General features: G+C 39.5%; 1 protein-coding gene across 4 annotated transcripts; it reads left to right on the plus strand.

Moving 5' to 3' along the window:
- Positions 1-608: 608 nt before the first annotated feature.
- Positions 609-12,602, plus strand: LOC107903992 (ethylene receptor). 4 transcript variants are annotated; one of them, XM_041092171.1, is made up of 8 exons: positions 662-765; positions 1,741-1,799; positions 1,957-2,899; positions 3,890-4,258; positions 4,351-4,617; positions 4,702-4,829; positions 4,940-5,137; positions 5,363-12,602. In XM_041092171.1, exons 3-8 carry the CDS (start codon positions 1,997-1,999, stop codon positions 5,718-5,720), a joined length of 2,223 nt encoding a protein of 740 aa, XP_040948105.1. In that variant the 5' UTR covers positions 662-765; positions 1,741-1,799; positions 1,957-1,996; the 3' UTR covers positions 5,721-12,602. The 4 variants fall into 4 exon arrangements, with proteins under 4 accessions (XP_016685725.1, XP_016685723.1, XP_040948105.1 ...); XM_041092170.1 differs by having other exon boundaries at positions 1,746-1,799; XM_016830236.2 differs by lacking the exon at positions 1,741-1,799 and having other exon boundaries at positions 609-765; positions 4,940-5,142.
- Positions 12,603-13,193: the final 591 nt, after the last annotated feature.

Consider the following 13,193-nt stretch of genomic DNA (forward strand, 5'->3'; position numbering starts at 1 on the left):
ATATTTATAAAATTTTACAATTTTTTTTATATTTTTACGATTTTTATATTTTTTTTCTAATTTTTAATATTTAAAATTTTTATTAAAATTTAATAATATTTATAGTTTTTATTGATATTAATTTTTTATAATTTTTTTTCTAATTTTTAATAAAAGCAGGGGCTTAATTATTTTTTTGAAAAAAATTGAGGGTCTTTTTGATGCATTTTGAAAGTTCAAGTACCCAATTGGGAGAAAAAATAAGGACTGAATTGATTTTTTTGAAAAGATTTGAGAGCTTTTTTGATGCATTTTAAAAGTTCAAGTACTCAAATGAGTGTAAAAAAAAAGGGACTTAATTACTTTTTCTGAAAAAATTTGAGGACTTTTTGCACAATTAAATCCTTTTTTAAAATCATCTGATTATCCATGGTCTTGTGATATTTACACGTAGAAGTGAAGAAATACAAGCTGTCATCCATGTTGGATTCCTGTAACTAAGATTGATAAAGCTACGCGTCTGTGACGATCAATTTACTCTCCACCGTAGATTGAGTAATGGTAACTCGAAACCGCCTTGATTAGGCCGTCAGTCACGAAAACAAGCCTCACAGTGTGGTAATATCATCGTTATGAGGCATGTTAGGTTCTGGTGTCTACTTTCCACTCCCTAAATTGAAGGGAAAACAAAGGCAAACGAACCCCCACCAAATAACACAGATCGTCAAAGCTTGTCTGAATGGAAAGTATTTGCAATTGAACTGCCCCAAAACGAAAATCAACAAGGTTATTTGCTCTTAAATTTTCCTTTCCAATTTATTTATTTTCATGTTTCTTAATTTTTCTACCTTCCTTTTTCTTTTGGATTAATTTGGGCATCTGATTGTCGGTGAATTTTTTTTTATGTTCATTCAAGAAGTTTTACTAGCTTGATTGATTTTTTTGGGTAAGTTTTGTTTTTGGAAATTTGATTTATTTAAAAAAAAGCCCTTTAAATTGGTCTTTTTTCCTGCATTTTCCCTGTCTCTGGATTTCTCAGGTCAATGCTTTTTCTTCTCAAATTAAATAAAAGATTTTTTTTAAAAAAAGTTAAAGGGATTGGATAATATGTGTAAAGTTAGCTTTGATTTACTATAAATATGATTTTTTTTGTTTAAATCTTATATTAAAGTTGAGCCTTTCCTTTTATTGCCAATTGGTTTTAGGCTGAATGCTTAATTATATATATTGCTTTATCATTTCAAGATATAGTTCCATTTTATATTGTTTCAACTGGTTGTGGCACTTAGTTATGGCTTTTTAGTATATTAATTGTTGTTAGTGATTTATGTAGAATGCATGATTTTAGTGGGTTCTACTTGTTTTTTCCCCCCCTCTTTTTTTACCTCTCTTTGTTTGTTGGATGGAACCTTTTATTTTAAATTCTTTTAGTATTTGTTATTGTAAAATTTACATTATGAGAAATGATTTCCCTTTGTGCGAATTCATCGTGTCTTTCATTGTTTAATCGATAATTTAGTGCATGTTAGTGAAGTGTCTTTGTTGTGCTTTTATTTCTCCGCTTAAACTTAACTATTTTGCTTAATTTCGAATTTCTTTATTGTTTATGCTTAAAGACCATGTTTGGTAAGCAAGAAAGTGGGAGGAAAGTTGGTAGCATTATATGGATCTTATTGATGCGGCTGATACTAACAATAGTATATAGTCGTAAATTTTATCGCGTTGCATTTGGTGTACATATGATTAAATGCAACTTTTTAGGGTAGAACCCATGGAACTAAGGGGTATCAAATACACCATCCTATCTCATGAGATAAAAGGTACTTCTTTCGTTTCAATATGATCGTGTCATCTGGTCTTACATATTGCATTTCCCTCTTGGAGAATGCCAATGTTGTATGTTCTTATTCTCTCTTTGTTTTTATGTTGTAAACCAAGTGGGTTTTTGAAATGTTAATAATATACATGTCCCATCAGGTATGTGAAGAAGCAGCAAGAGCTTTGGTGATTCAATTGGATGGAGTCTTGCAACTGTATCGAGCCACAATGGCCTCCGGATGACCTGTTGATGAAATATCAATATATTTCTGATTTCTTCATTGCACTTGCTTATTTCTCGATCCCCTTAGAGCTTATATACTTCGTCAAAAAATCTGCTGTCTTTCCATATAGATGGGTCCTCGTGCAGTTTGGTGCTTTTATAGTACTTTGTGGTGCAACTCATCTTATTAACTTGTGGACTTTTACGGTGCATTCAAGAACCGTGGCATCAGTAATGACTACTGCAAAAGTTTTGACTGCTGCTGTATCGTGCATAACTGCCTTGATGCTTGTACATATCATTCCTGATCTATTGAGTGTAAAAACTAGGGAGTTGTTTTTGAAGAATAAGGCTGCCGAGCTTGATAGAGAAATGGGTTTGATTCGTACCCAAGAAGAAACAGGTCGACATGTTCGGATGCTTACACATGAGATCCGAAGCACTTTGGATAGACATACAATACTAAAAACTACTCTTGTTGAATTGGGTCGGACTTTGGCATTAGAAGAATGTGCCTTGTGGATGCCAACACGTACTGGGTTGGAACTGCAACTTTCCTACACCCTTCGTCAACAGAATCCAGTCGGGTATACTGTACCGATCCATCATCCTGTTATCAATCAAGTTTTTAGTAGCAATCGTGCTGTAAAAATATCCCCGAATTGTCCCGTAGCAAGACTACGGCCTGCAGGGAAGTACATGCCTGGAGAGGTTGTTGCTGTTCGTGTTCCACTCCTGCATCTCTCGAATTTCCATATTAATGATTGGCCTGAACTTTCAACAAAAAGATACGCTTTGATGGTTTTGATGCTCCCTTCGGATAGTGCAAGGCAATGGCATGTCCATGAGTTGGAGCTCGTTGAAGTGGTTGCTGATCAGGTAAAAGTCACCATGTTTGCTTCTTAACCCTTCACAATTTTTTATGCTTTTAGATACCTTTTTGTCAGGTAAACGTTAAATCGACTTACGATGTTTGTGCATATCCATTAGTATTCCGAGGTCATTTTTAATTTTTCTGATGACCTTTTGTAATTGGCTAGACTTAATGATAAGTACCTACACTAAGTAGTTTCGAGAATTTTTTGTAGTTAACGAAAGTTGCTCTTTTCTTAAGTGTATATTGATAATTCGGAATAAATTCTGCAATCCTTTGGCACTGTTGTTGGACAGATCATATGTGGAATTTTAAAAGCTGGGTTGATTGGGCTTACTTCCAAAATCCCGACCAGAAAATGAAATATGTTAGAATTATTTTTAGGATATTAATTGTTTTCACGGCGACCCGAAATGACATCAAATTTATTGGTTTCCTATTGAGGGAAGAAAGACAATATCACATAAGAATATGCAGCTATGAAGAGCCTCTGTTAAAAGATTTTGCATGCAATTATTTTAGGAGAGATATTTTGGGGTTATGTTACGGGTTGCTTCTTTTGTTTACCATTTTGTTGGTCTGCCTATTTTTTTATTTGAAGTATTTGTGTCTACCCATATTCAGACATAGGTATAGGGATATGACAGTCCAAGACCCTCCAAAGACATGGCAAAACTTAAGAAAAAATTGAGCATATTCGTGTTGGATACGTGCCAATATTTGACACTTACATTTGAGTTTAACATAGGTTGCAACAAAAAATACTTATGTCATTGTAATTTTCGGCTTTTAGATCTGATTTTGTAATTCAAAACTGTAGATATTCTTTCTACGTATTTTCTCCTTCTGCTCATCCCGCTCTTTCCATTCTCTCCTATCTCTTGTTGTTGCATTCTATTGTTTTCTCTTATAGCTACTTCCCAGGTTGCTGCTTAATGTTCAGGATATCGATGTTGCTAAAAGGAATTATTTGTAAACTCATGTAATAAACTCAGGTGGCTGTTGCTCTTTCGCACGCTGCAATTTTAGAAGAGTCGATGAGGGCTAGGGATCTTCTTATGGATCAGAACGTTGCCCTTGATCTGGCCAGAAGAGAAGCTGAGACAGCGATCCGTGCTCGAAACGATTTCTTGGCTGTTATGAATCATGAAATGAGAACCCCAATGCATGCGATTATTGCTCTATCTTCATTGCTGCAGGAAACTGAGTTGACACCTGAACAGCGTCTGATGGTTGAAACGGTTCTTAAGAGTAGTAACCTTCTTGCAACTCTAATCAATGATGTTTTGGATCTTTCAAGGCTTGAAGATGGCAGCCTTCAACTAGACCTCGGAACTTTTAACCTTTATGCTGTATTCAGAGAGGTAGAATTTCAAATTTTTTCATGGCTTTCATAAATTTGTGAAGTGTTGCTCTGTGGTTTTCGTTACAACAATGCACATTTATTTCATTGTAGGTCCTCAACTTGATCAAGCCGATTGCATCGGTTAAAAAGCTTCATGTTTCCTTAAATTTGGCTCCGGACTTGCCGGAATATGCTGTTGGTGATGAGAAGCGCCTGATGCAAACAATTTTAAACATTGTTGGTAATGCTGTTAAATTTTCCAAGGAGGGCAGCATATCAATCACTGCTTTTGTTGCAAAACTGGACACACTGAGAGATTCTAAAGCCCCGGAATTTCTCCCGGTGCTAAGTGATAATCACTTTTATTTGCGTGTACAGGTTGGTCTCTCTGCTGGTTGTAATATTCTGCCTTAGGCTGTAGTCACTGACGATAATGCGTTTCTGTCTTTGCTTATGGTATAGGTGAAAGATTCAGGTTCCGGGATTAACCCCCTAGATATTCCCAAGTTATTTACCAAATTTGCACAAAATCAATCAACAGGAACACGAAATTCTGGTGGCAGCGGACTAGGCCTTGCAATTTGTAAGAGGTAGTTTTTTTTCCCTCCACGACTTTTGACTAACCTCTATACCTATACAAGTGTTATAAACTTTTAGCTGCCTTTCTAATTTTCTGCCTTCTCTTTAACGATACAATCAGGTTCGTAAATCTAATGGAGGGACATATTTGGATTGAGAGCGAAGGTCTCGGTAAGGGATGTACTGCTATCTTAATTGTAAAACTTGGGATGCCGGAACGTGTGAACGAATCAAAACTTCCATACATGCCTAAAATGCCAACTAATCACGGGCAGACAGCATTTCCGGGGCTTAAAGTTCTGGTTATGGATGAGAATGGGTCAGGTCTTTGATGTTCATTTTAGTTCTTATTTGTTTAATTAATATGTTCCCAAACGATATTTCTAGTTACAAATTTCTTTCTGATAGTCTCGTTTCATACTTAGCTTACAAGCACTTTATGCCTACTTGCACAATGTAGTTTTGGCAATTGGCAAGTAGATTCCTTTTCAGGATTTTCTTTTAATGTGAATTGTGTATTGAAATATTTTATGGGGAAATGCAGGGTTAGCAGGATGGTGACTAAGGGGCTTCTTTTGCATCTAGGGTGTGATGTGACGATGGTTGGCTCGAGTGACGAGTGTTTGCGGTTGGTTTCTCACGAGCACAAGGTTGTTTTCATGGACATTTGCGTTCCATGTATAGATAGTTACGGAATCACTATCAGGATACATGAGAAATTTACAAAACGCCATGAAAGGCCGTTATTAGTGGCACTCACCGGAAATACGGACAAGGTAACGAAGGAGAACTGCATGAGGGCAGGTATGGATGGTCTTATATTGAAACCCGTTTCACTAGATAAAATGAGAAGTGTGTTAACAGATCTTTTGGAGCACCGAGTCTTTTTCGAGGCAATATAAATCCTAAAGAGTATCTGGTGACCGACTATGTGATCGGATAACAGATAAAACGATGAAGCCAATGAAAGAAATTCTGTGGATGGTGTAATCTGTGTAAATAGCATAAAATTGAGAGCACTACAATGAAAGTATAGAAGTTTTTGCAAAGAATTAGTGAAGGAAAGAAACAATAGATCTATTGAAAAAAAGGGTTGTGCAAATAGAGGTTGTGGGGGAACTAAGCTTGTTGTAGTTCAGTAACACTAAAACCATGATTGGTACGGTTGTACCGGCTAATATGCATCAGTTTGACCTTAAATTGGTTTAGTGATTGGATCTTATTGTTTAAAAATTTTATTCTTTTCTGGTGGGCTTGAAGCTTGAACGAAACTCGTTTGGGCCTGCCAAGCAATAGGATCATGCACCAAACCCTAGTCTATCAGCAAGCCACCTTAGCACACTCTCACCAACAGCCGGCAGCCACCCTTGCACCTCCTAGGCACACCTCACTTTGTCAACTTGACCAGCTACCACACTTTCTCTACTGTTTTAACAGAATCCCAACCACCCTAAGCATGCACAAGTTGAAAGCTAGCCAACCTGCGCTTGGCTACTACAACTTGCCCTATGTTATGAGCTTGGATTTTAATTGAGTAAATTGAACGACCTTGGGTAAAGTATTCACTTTCAAGTTGAAGAGTTAGGTGAAAGGTAAGAAAATTCAAATGCACAAAAAAAAAAAAAAGCGAAAGGAAATGCTCACAGTGTATTAAATAACTCGATGACTCATGATATAAATGAGGGTAGGAAGGTTTCTATTTATAGCCAAATCCCCCTTAAATTGACGCAACTGAAGTTAGTAGTAGAGTAGTGTTGATCGGGTCACTTAGCTCTCTGTATATGGACCTTCCAAAATGTTTCAAGAATTGTGAAAGCGTTAGTGGGTGAAGTAAGCCAATTTGTTGGTATGAATAGTTTGGGTTGGGTTGTTGTCCGCGCCTTGGTCAAGGTCGTAAGAATATGATATTTGAAGTATTGGAAGATTTGTACCTGAATTATCAAGTTTTAAATTACAAGGATTGAGAAATTTTTAAAAATGTTGGAAACTGTAAATCTGGAATTTTATAGTTTTAACTATATGTATTTAGAAAAGTGAGATTATCTGTTATAAAAATATTGATTTGGTCTGTTTTCAGAACTAAAATCGAAAAACAAAAAGTGAACTTCAAGAAATAAATCCTAAAAACTATAAAATTGGAATTTTATTGAGGTTAAATATAATTTATAGTTTTTTTTTTGGGTCTTAAATTGCTACCTAAATTTTTTTTAGTAAACTAAATCGGTATTTGAGTGTAACGGCATTAAATGCATGACATAATCATTTGAAATTTTAAAACAATATTTTTTTTCTTTTGACTTTTCTCTCCGTATCTACTTCCGATTCTTCTTCTGCAGTTGGCCTCCTTTCTTTTCTTTTTTCTTCTTCCTTCAATGAACCTGCGGTCGCCACCGTCGCCGGCTGAGCTCTGATCAGACACCATCAGAACACCCCTCTCCACACCTTTCTTCAAATCGTCGATTAGTTTTCCAAGAATCCAACCATAATTTGATGAAACAAAGGCCAAAGCTTTGATCTCTTTCTTTCTCCGATCTCCCTTTTACACCGTCAGATCACCATCGATCTCTGTTACGGGAAGAATAATGATCCTTTATTTTCTTCATATTTTAGTTATACTTTTGTTATGAATAATTGTTAGACGCTGCGTTTTGTGTTAATGGGGGTTAATGAAACGGTGAGTTTTATTGACTCTTAAACGGGAACGTTTTACCTTGTTAGAAGAATGGCTGTTCATAGTGGATTATATGGCTGTAACAGAAGAAAACACACACAGAAAATACTGATAACTGTTTTCAGTTTCTTTCTCTCTCTCTCCCGATTCTATTTTCTCTGGATTTCTTCTTCTTCTTCTTCAATTCTTAGATCAGCTCATAACAAAGGTATCAGAGCTATCGATCCTCATGACCGGTGACGGCATTAGCACACGCATGCAGAAGGAAATTGGGCAGATTCAAGGAGAGCTATCTCACATGCAGCTGGAGCTGTCCCAATGGGATACGCGGCTTGACACCAAACTGAAGGATCTTCAAGCGGAAATTAAATCTGAGGTACGTTCTGAACTTCGTTCTAAACTTCGTTCTGAACTTCATTCCCTGTTCGAACAGTATCTTGGGCCACAACAACCATCAGTGGTAGGGAATGCATCTACCAGCAGAGGGAAAGGAGTGTTGGGGACACCACCCGGGTTCCCACCTCAAGAACAACTACTAGTTTCTCCAAGAGCAGATCTCGGCCACTCGAGCCTGCTTCCACGTGGAATGACGATGGACCTTGACCGCTCTTCATTTTGAGTTGATTGTCCGCGTTTTGATGGAGAGCAATTCCGGGGCTGGTGGTCTAAGCTGGAACAGTACTTTGAGGCAGAGGGAATTGGGGATCTTGCTAAGGTTCGGGTCGTGATGTTACACCTTGAAGGTAAAGCGCTTGATTGGCATCATTTTTTTGTGCGTCGACATGGAGGAGTTCACCAAATATCTTGGGAAGTTTATTCGAGGGGTCTCAGGGAGCGGTTTGGTTCAGATTCTTTTTTAGATCCCATGGCTGAATTGGTGTCTCTTAAACAGCTGGGTTCTGTCGACCATTTTTACGATGTTTTCTTGAGTCTGTTCAATCAGCTCAACCTACTTGAGACTTATGCATTAAGCATATTTCTTAACAACCTCAAACCGGAGATTGGTCAGTATCTTCGTTTGTTTAAACCGTAAACGTTGGTAGAAGGGTACCAGTTGGCACGGCGGGTAGAGACTATTGTTGGGGGACCAGTCAAAGGAGAAGTTAGTATTCCCAGTGGATCTAATTTAACCCGGCCATTTTTGCCTATGTCTAGGAGCCAACGTGGACATGGAAGTGTTGGTTCAGTAAATATGTCGGCGAATGGGAAACCGAATTCTGGACATCCTTTTAAATCTCTATCCCAAGCTGAACTAGAGGATAGAAGGAAAAAAGGCCTTTGTTTTTGGTGCGGGTTGAAATATTCTCCAGGACATAAATGTACAAAGTCTCAATTGTATCAGTTGGTTGTTGATCCTTCATGGGATAATGAACCTGAAATTCACAGCCCTTCTCAGGATGAATTCCAAGATTGTGTTGAACAGTTGGATTTGACAGAAGTCTCATCTGGGAATGCACCTCCTGTGTTATCCCTACAGGCACTACAAGGACTACAGGGTCCTACGACTATGCGGTTTTTTGCAGCTATTGACCAGTCACAGGTGGTGGTTTTGGTAGATTCGGGTAGTACACTACACATAACTTCATCGACCTTAAGGTGGCGAAACGGCTGAATTTGACCATCGAGCCTGGACCAGGCTTAAGGGTGTTGGTGGCAAACGGAGTTAAATTGTGTACGCAAAGGTTTTGTCGAGTTGTCCTGTGGGAGGCCCAGGGGTACCAATGCACCACGGATTTCTTAGTGTTATCAGTGAAGGGGTTTGATCTAGTTCTTGGTGTTCAATGGTTATTATCGTTGGGGCCGATTATTTGGGATTTCTCCAACTTGACTATGGAATTTAAATATAGAAAGCAGACTTGTGTTTTGAGAGGTACCACACTGGGTTCGGTCCAAATTGTTCCTAGTGGGAAGTTTTCGAAGTGCCTCAGTCTGGTGGGTAATGGGCCGAGTCCAATGCTTTTAGCTTCGTGTGAGCAGACTGTTCTTACACTACCAACAAAGGATCTTCCACCAGAGTTGCAAAGCCTTCTGAACGATTTTGATGATGTATTCCAGATTCCCACTCGTTTGCCTCCTGCTCGCTTACATGACCACAAAATACCATTGACGGACGAATCTCGGGTAGTTAAGGTACGACCCTACAGATATCCTGCTGTTCAGAAGTCTGAAATAGAAAAGTTGATACGCGAGATGTTACAAGTGGGAGTTATTCGTGACAGTAACAGCCCTTTTACCTCTCCTGTGGTTATGGTAAAAAAAAAGATGGGAGTTGGCGCCTTTGCATTGACTATAGACAGCTTAATCAGCTCACAATTAAGGATAGGTTCCCTATTCCTATTATCGAAGAGCTCTTGGACGAGTTGGGACAAGCTCAGTATTTCTCTAAGTTGGATTTACGTTCGGGATATCATCAAATTCGTATGTGCGAGCAGGACATTCTTAAAACGGCCTTCAAAACTCATGAAGGGCACTATGAATTTTTGGTCATGCCATTTGGCTTGACCAATGCCCCTTCGACGTTTCAATCCTTAATGAACTCCATTTTTCGGCCCTTGTTGAGGAAATCAGTCATTGTAGTTTTCGATGACATCCTTGTGTACTCTAGTGGTTGGAGTGACCATTTGATCCATCTACGGGAAGTTTTGCAAGTCTTGCGAGCTCATCAGCTGTATGCTAAACACTCCAAGTGTGTTTTTGGAGCCACACATATCGAGTATTTGTGACACGTGATCTCTCAGGGCACTGTTTGCATGGATCGATCAAAGGTTGAGAGTATATTGGATTGGCCCTCCCCTCGTTCCCTCAAAGAATTGCGTGGGTTTTTAGGGTTATCTGGTTACTACAGAAGGTTTATACGGGGTTATGAATTGTTGGCTCAACCTCTTACAGCGTTATTACGAAAGGATATTCCTTGGAAATGGGCAGCACATGAGCAAGCAACTTTTGCGCAGCTCAAGTCTACTATTTGTCAGGCTCCTGTTTTGCCTCTACCCAACTTCCAGGAGTTATTTTGTGTAGAAACCGATACCAGTGGTCAAGGAATCGGTGCCGTGCTTCAGCAGAATGGGAAGCCGATAGCTTATTTTAGCAAGGCATTGGGGGTTCAAAACCAGGCTCTGTCCATTTATGACAAAGATATGATGGTGGTACTGTTGGCGGTCAAGAAGTGGCATGCATATTTGGTAGGCCGACACTTCATCATCAAGACGGACCATCAAAGTTTGAAGTTCTTGTCCGAACAACAAGCTGTCACTCCATATCAATAAAAATGGGTGGCAAAAATGTTGGGGTATGACTATTCGATCGTTTATCGCAAAGGCACTCAGAATATTGTTGCTGATGCACTCTCAAGGCGGCCCTTTGACTCTAGTGTTCAGTTACTCCAATGTGAGGGAAACACCGAGGGGGATTGGTCTACCGTATGGGAGCAAATCATAGTGTTATATGAGCAGGATATGAAGCTGTCTCGATTGATTGATCAGGTGCGCACTCAACCACGCCGACATCTAAAATATTCTTGGCAAAATAATTGCTTGCGTCGTAAAGGCAAGGTGGTTGTTGGCAATGACACCTCTCTCCGGAAGCGTATTTTTGGCCTTTTTCACGATACTCCTATCGGCAGTCATTCGGGAGTCCATGCCACTCGTCATAGAATATCCGCTTTGTTATATTGGAAAGGGCTCACTACGGATATTAAACAGTGGGTACGGGAGTGTGTAATTTGTCAACGTTGCAAATATGATAATGCGGTTTCACCTAGACTTTTGCAACCACTACCGATTCCTGAGCGAGTTTGGGCAGATATTAGTATGGATTTTGTGGAAGGCCTACCGCTCTCACAAGGGAAGTCAACTATTCTTGTGGTAGTGGATCGTCTCACCAAATATGGCCATTTTCTGGCATTGGGGCACCCTTATACTGCCTCCACCGTGGCTCAGGAATATCTCACACGCATTTACAAGCTCCATGGAATTCTCGAATCCATTGTGACTGATCGCGATAAAATTTTCTTGAGCCAATTTTGGCAAGAATTATTCAAGCATATGGGCACTAAGTTGAAGAAGTCCACTGCTTACCATCCTCAAACGGACGGACAGACTGAGATTTTGAACAAATGCTTGGAAGGTTATTTGCGGTGCATGGTGGGGGAGAAACCGTCAGCATGGGCTTCTTGGTTACCTTTGGCGGAGTGGTGGTACAATACCACTTATCACTCAGCTCAGCTATCCAAACAACACCATATGAGGCTCTGTATGGACAAACGCCTCCATTGCATTTGCCTTACATAACAGGTGCCACTCCGGTTGCATCTGTGGACCGTACACTGCAACAACGTGAGGCTATGCGTCGGGTCTTCAAGTTCCATTTGAGTCGAGCACAGGACCGAATGAAGCAGATGGCGGATAAACGGAGATCGGAAAGGGAATTTCAGGTTGGGGACTTAGTCTACTTGAAGCTACAACCATATCGCCAACACTCCTTGCGCAAGTTCAGAAATCAAAAATTATCGCCCCGATATTTTGGACCATTTCCGGTGGAAGCACGTGTGGGAAAGGTGGCTTACAAATTATCCTTGCCTTCTTCAGCTCGGATACACCCTACTTTCCATGTGTTGCAGTTGAAGAAACATATTGGGACGGCGGTGAGTGCACCCACATTACCTCCCATTGGGTCTGATGGAGCTTTGCTCAAGTCCCCAGTTCGAATTTTGGATAGACGGTTGGTCAAGCAGGGTAACCAGGCTGCAGTGGAAGTACTAGTGGAATGGGCAGACACGTTCCCTGAAGACGTATCTTGGGAAAATTATTAGATTTTCAGCACCGTTATCCGGCTTTTGATCCTTGAGGACAAGGATTCTCTTCCAGGGCGGGAAATTGTTACGGGAAGAATAATGATCCTTTATTTTCTTCATATTTTAGTTATACTTTTGTTATGAATAATTGTTAGACGCTGCGTTTTGTGTTAATGGGGGTTAATGAAACGGTGAATTTCATTGACTCTTAAACGGGAACGTTTTACCTTGTTAGAAGAATGGCTGTTCATAGTGGATTATATGGCTGTAACAGAAGAAAACACACACAGAAAATACTGATAACTGTTTTCAGTTTCTTTCTCTCTCTCTCCCGATTCTATTCTCTCTGGATTTCTTCTTCTTCTTCTTCTTCAATTCTTAGATCAGCTCATAACAATCTCCGGCATGTTTTACATCGTGTTGTGGTTCACCTTACCGCCGTTGGGATCGCCGAACGGAGATCCAGAGTTCTGAACCCGAACTCAGACAGATAAGTCTTGCTATGTTTCGCCTCCAGTCAATGTGCATCGCTGCTTAGCCTCTTGTTTCTTTTCCTTTTTTATTGCCGCCTCTACTGTCTAACCTCGATGAAGAACATGTTTGCAAATCTAAGATGTTCCTAGATTTGTTTTCCCCACCCCCCAATGGGTGAATTTGATTTCGGTTTTCTTTTTTTTATTGGAATTCCATGTTTATTATCTGGTTGTCTCTGCTTTGATTTTGTATTGAGATTTTGATTTGCTCCGTCGTCAAGTACTACCGACACAAGCCATGGGTGGAAGGTTTCGATTTTGATTTGCAATGTATTAACGACGATCCCATTACAAATAAGCCCTGGTTTTCGAATCATTTGAAATTGGATTCAAAATTTTCGGTTCATGGAGTAAACTAGGGATTTTAAAATATTCAAAC

Source organism: Gossypium hirsutum, chromosome D05 (genome assembly GCF_007990345.1).
Source record: "Gossypium hirsutum isolate 1008001.06 chromosome D05, Gossypium_hirsutum_v2.1, whole genome shotgun sequence".
Taxonomy (NCBI): Eukaryota; Viridiplantae; Streptophyta; class Magnoliopsida; order Malvales; family Malvaceae; genus Gossypium; species Gossypium hirsutum.